We start from the raw sequence: 873 nt of genomic DNA on the forward strand, positions 1-873 counted from the left end.
GTCATACCTGCTTTCCTCTCTGATGGTTTCCTGCGACGGGCAGCAAACTTCCTCCAGAGTGGGGAGGGTCCGTATGTTGCCGACACACACTTTGAATGCTCGAGGTCACATTTAGTTCCCTGAGGACAGCAGTGTCGCTTATCTTCACAGCACACGGCCTAAACACACACAGAGAAAGAAAGACAAGTGTAAACACTACCATGTACATGTAACAACATTCCAGAACAGAAATCTGCTCAAACAGGTCATATACATCTTTCATAGGACAGCAGCCCCAGCTCCCATCAGGCATCTGGCAGCAGGTGGTGTCATCGGGACACTCAGACTCCTGATCTGGACAAATTACTGCTTTCTAAAAATCACAAACAAAAAGACAGTTTTATATCAATGCTGAATATTTACTCAAGGCTTATCTGGATTTGTAGCTGTGCAGGTATGCGTGTTACCTGCTTTGTGGCGACTTTTTCCACCCAGTCTAAAATATGTGTCTTGTTCACACACTTGGAGTGTACCAAGTCGCACAGAGTGCCCTGATAACAGCAATGCAAGTGATCGGAGCAGCACTCTGCCTGCAAACACACATACAAGCAAGAGTCATTTTATATGAACGAGCACATTTTTTACTGTGCTTAAAGGAATCGTTCACCCAAAAATTAAAATTTACTCAACCTCAAGCCAACCAAGATGTAGAGGAGTTTGTTTCTTCGTGGGAACAGATTTGAAGAAATGCAGCATTACATATTTTAACCAGAAGCAACATTTTGAAGTTAAAAATATCTCAGTGATGGATTGGTTTCTCACAAACACGCAGCTTTTCACGAGACGTTTATTGGTGGACTGGAGTGGTGTGGATTATTGTGATGTTTTTATCAG

At 43.0% G+C, this 873-nt stretch overlaps 1 protein-coding gene across 1 annotated transcript in view; it reads right to left on the reverse strand.

Moving 5' to 3' along the window:
- LOC107555228 (granulins-like) overlaps nucleotides 1-873 on the reverse strand; it is an 8,734-nt gene that overhangs the window by 4,234 nt on the left and 3,627 nt on the right. The window contains exons 4-6 of the mRNA XM_016237964.1: nucleotides 447-589; nucleotides 254-352; nucleotides 8-158 (exon numbers count right to left, since the gene is read on the reverse strand). Of these exons, the coding sequence (XP_016093450.1) occupies nucleotides 8-158; nucleotides 254-352; nucleotides 447-589 (393 nt within the window). The remainder of the gene's footprint in view (nucleotides 1-7; nucleotides 159-253; nucleotides 353-446; nucleotides 590-873) is intronic.

Source organism: Sinocyclocheilus grahami, unplaced genomic scaffold (genome assembly GCF_001515645.1).
Source record: "Sinocyclocheilus grahami isolate Dianchi unplaced genomic scaffold, SAMN03320097.WGS_v1.1 scaffold19.1, whole genome shotgun sequence".
NCBI classification, from domain to species: Eukaryota; Metazoa; Chordata; class Actinopteri; order Cypriniformes; family Cyprinidae; genus Sinocyclocheilus; species Sinocyclocheilus grahami.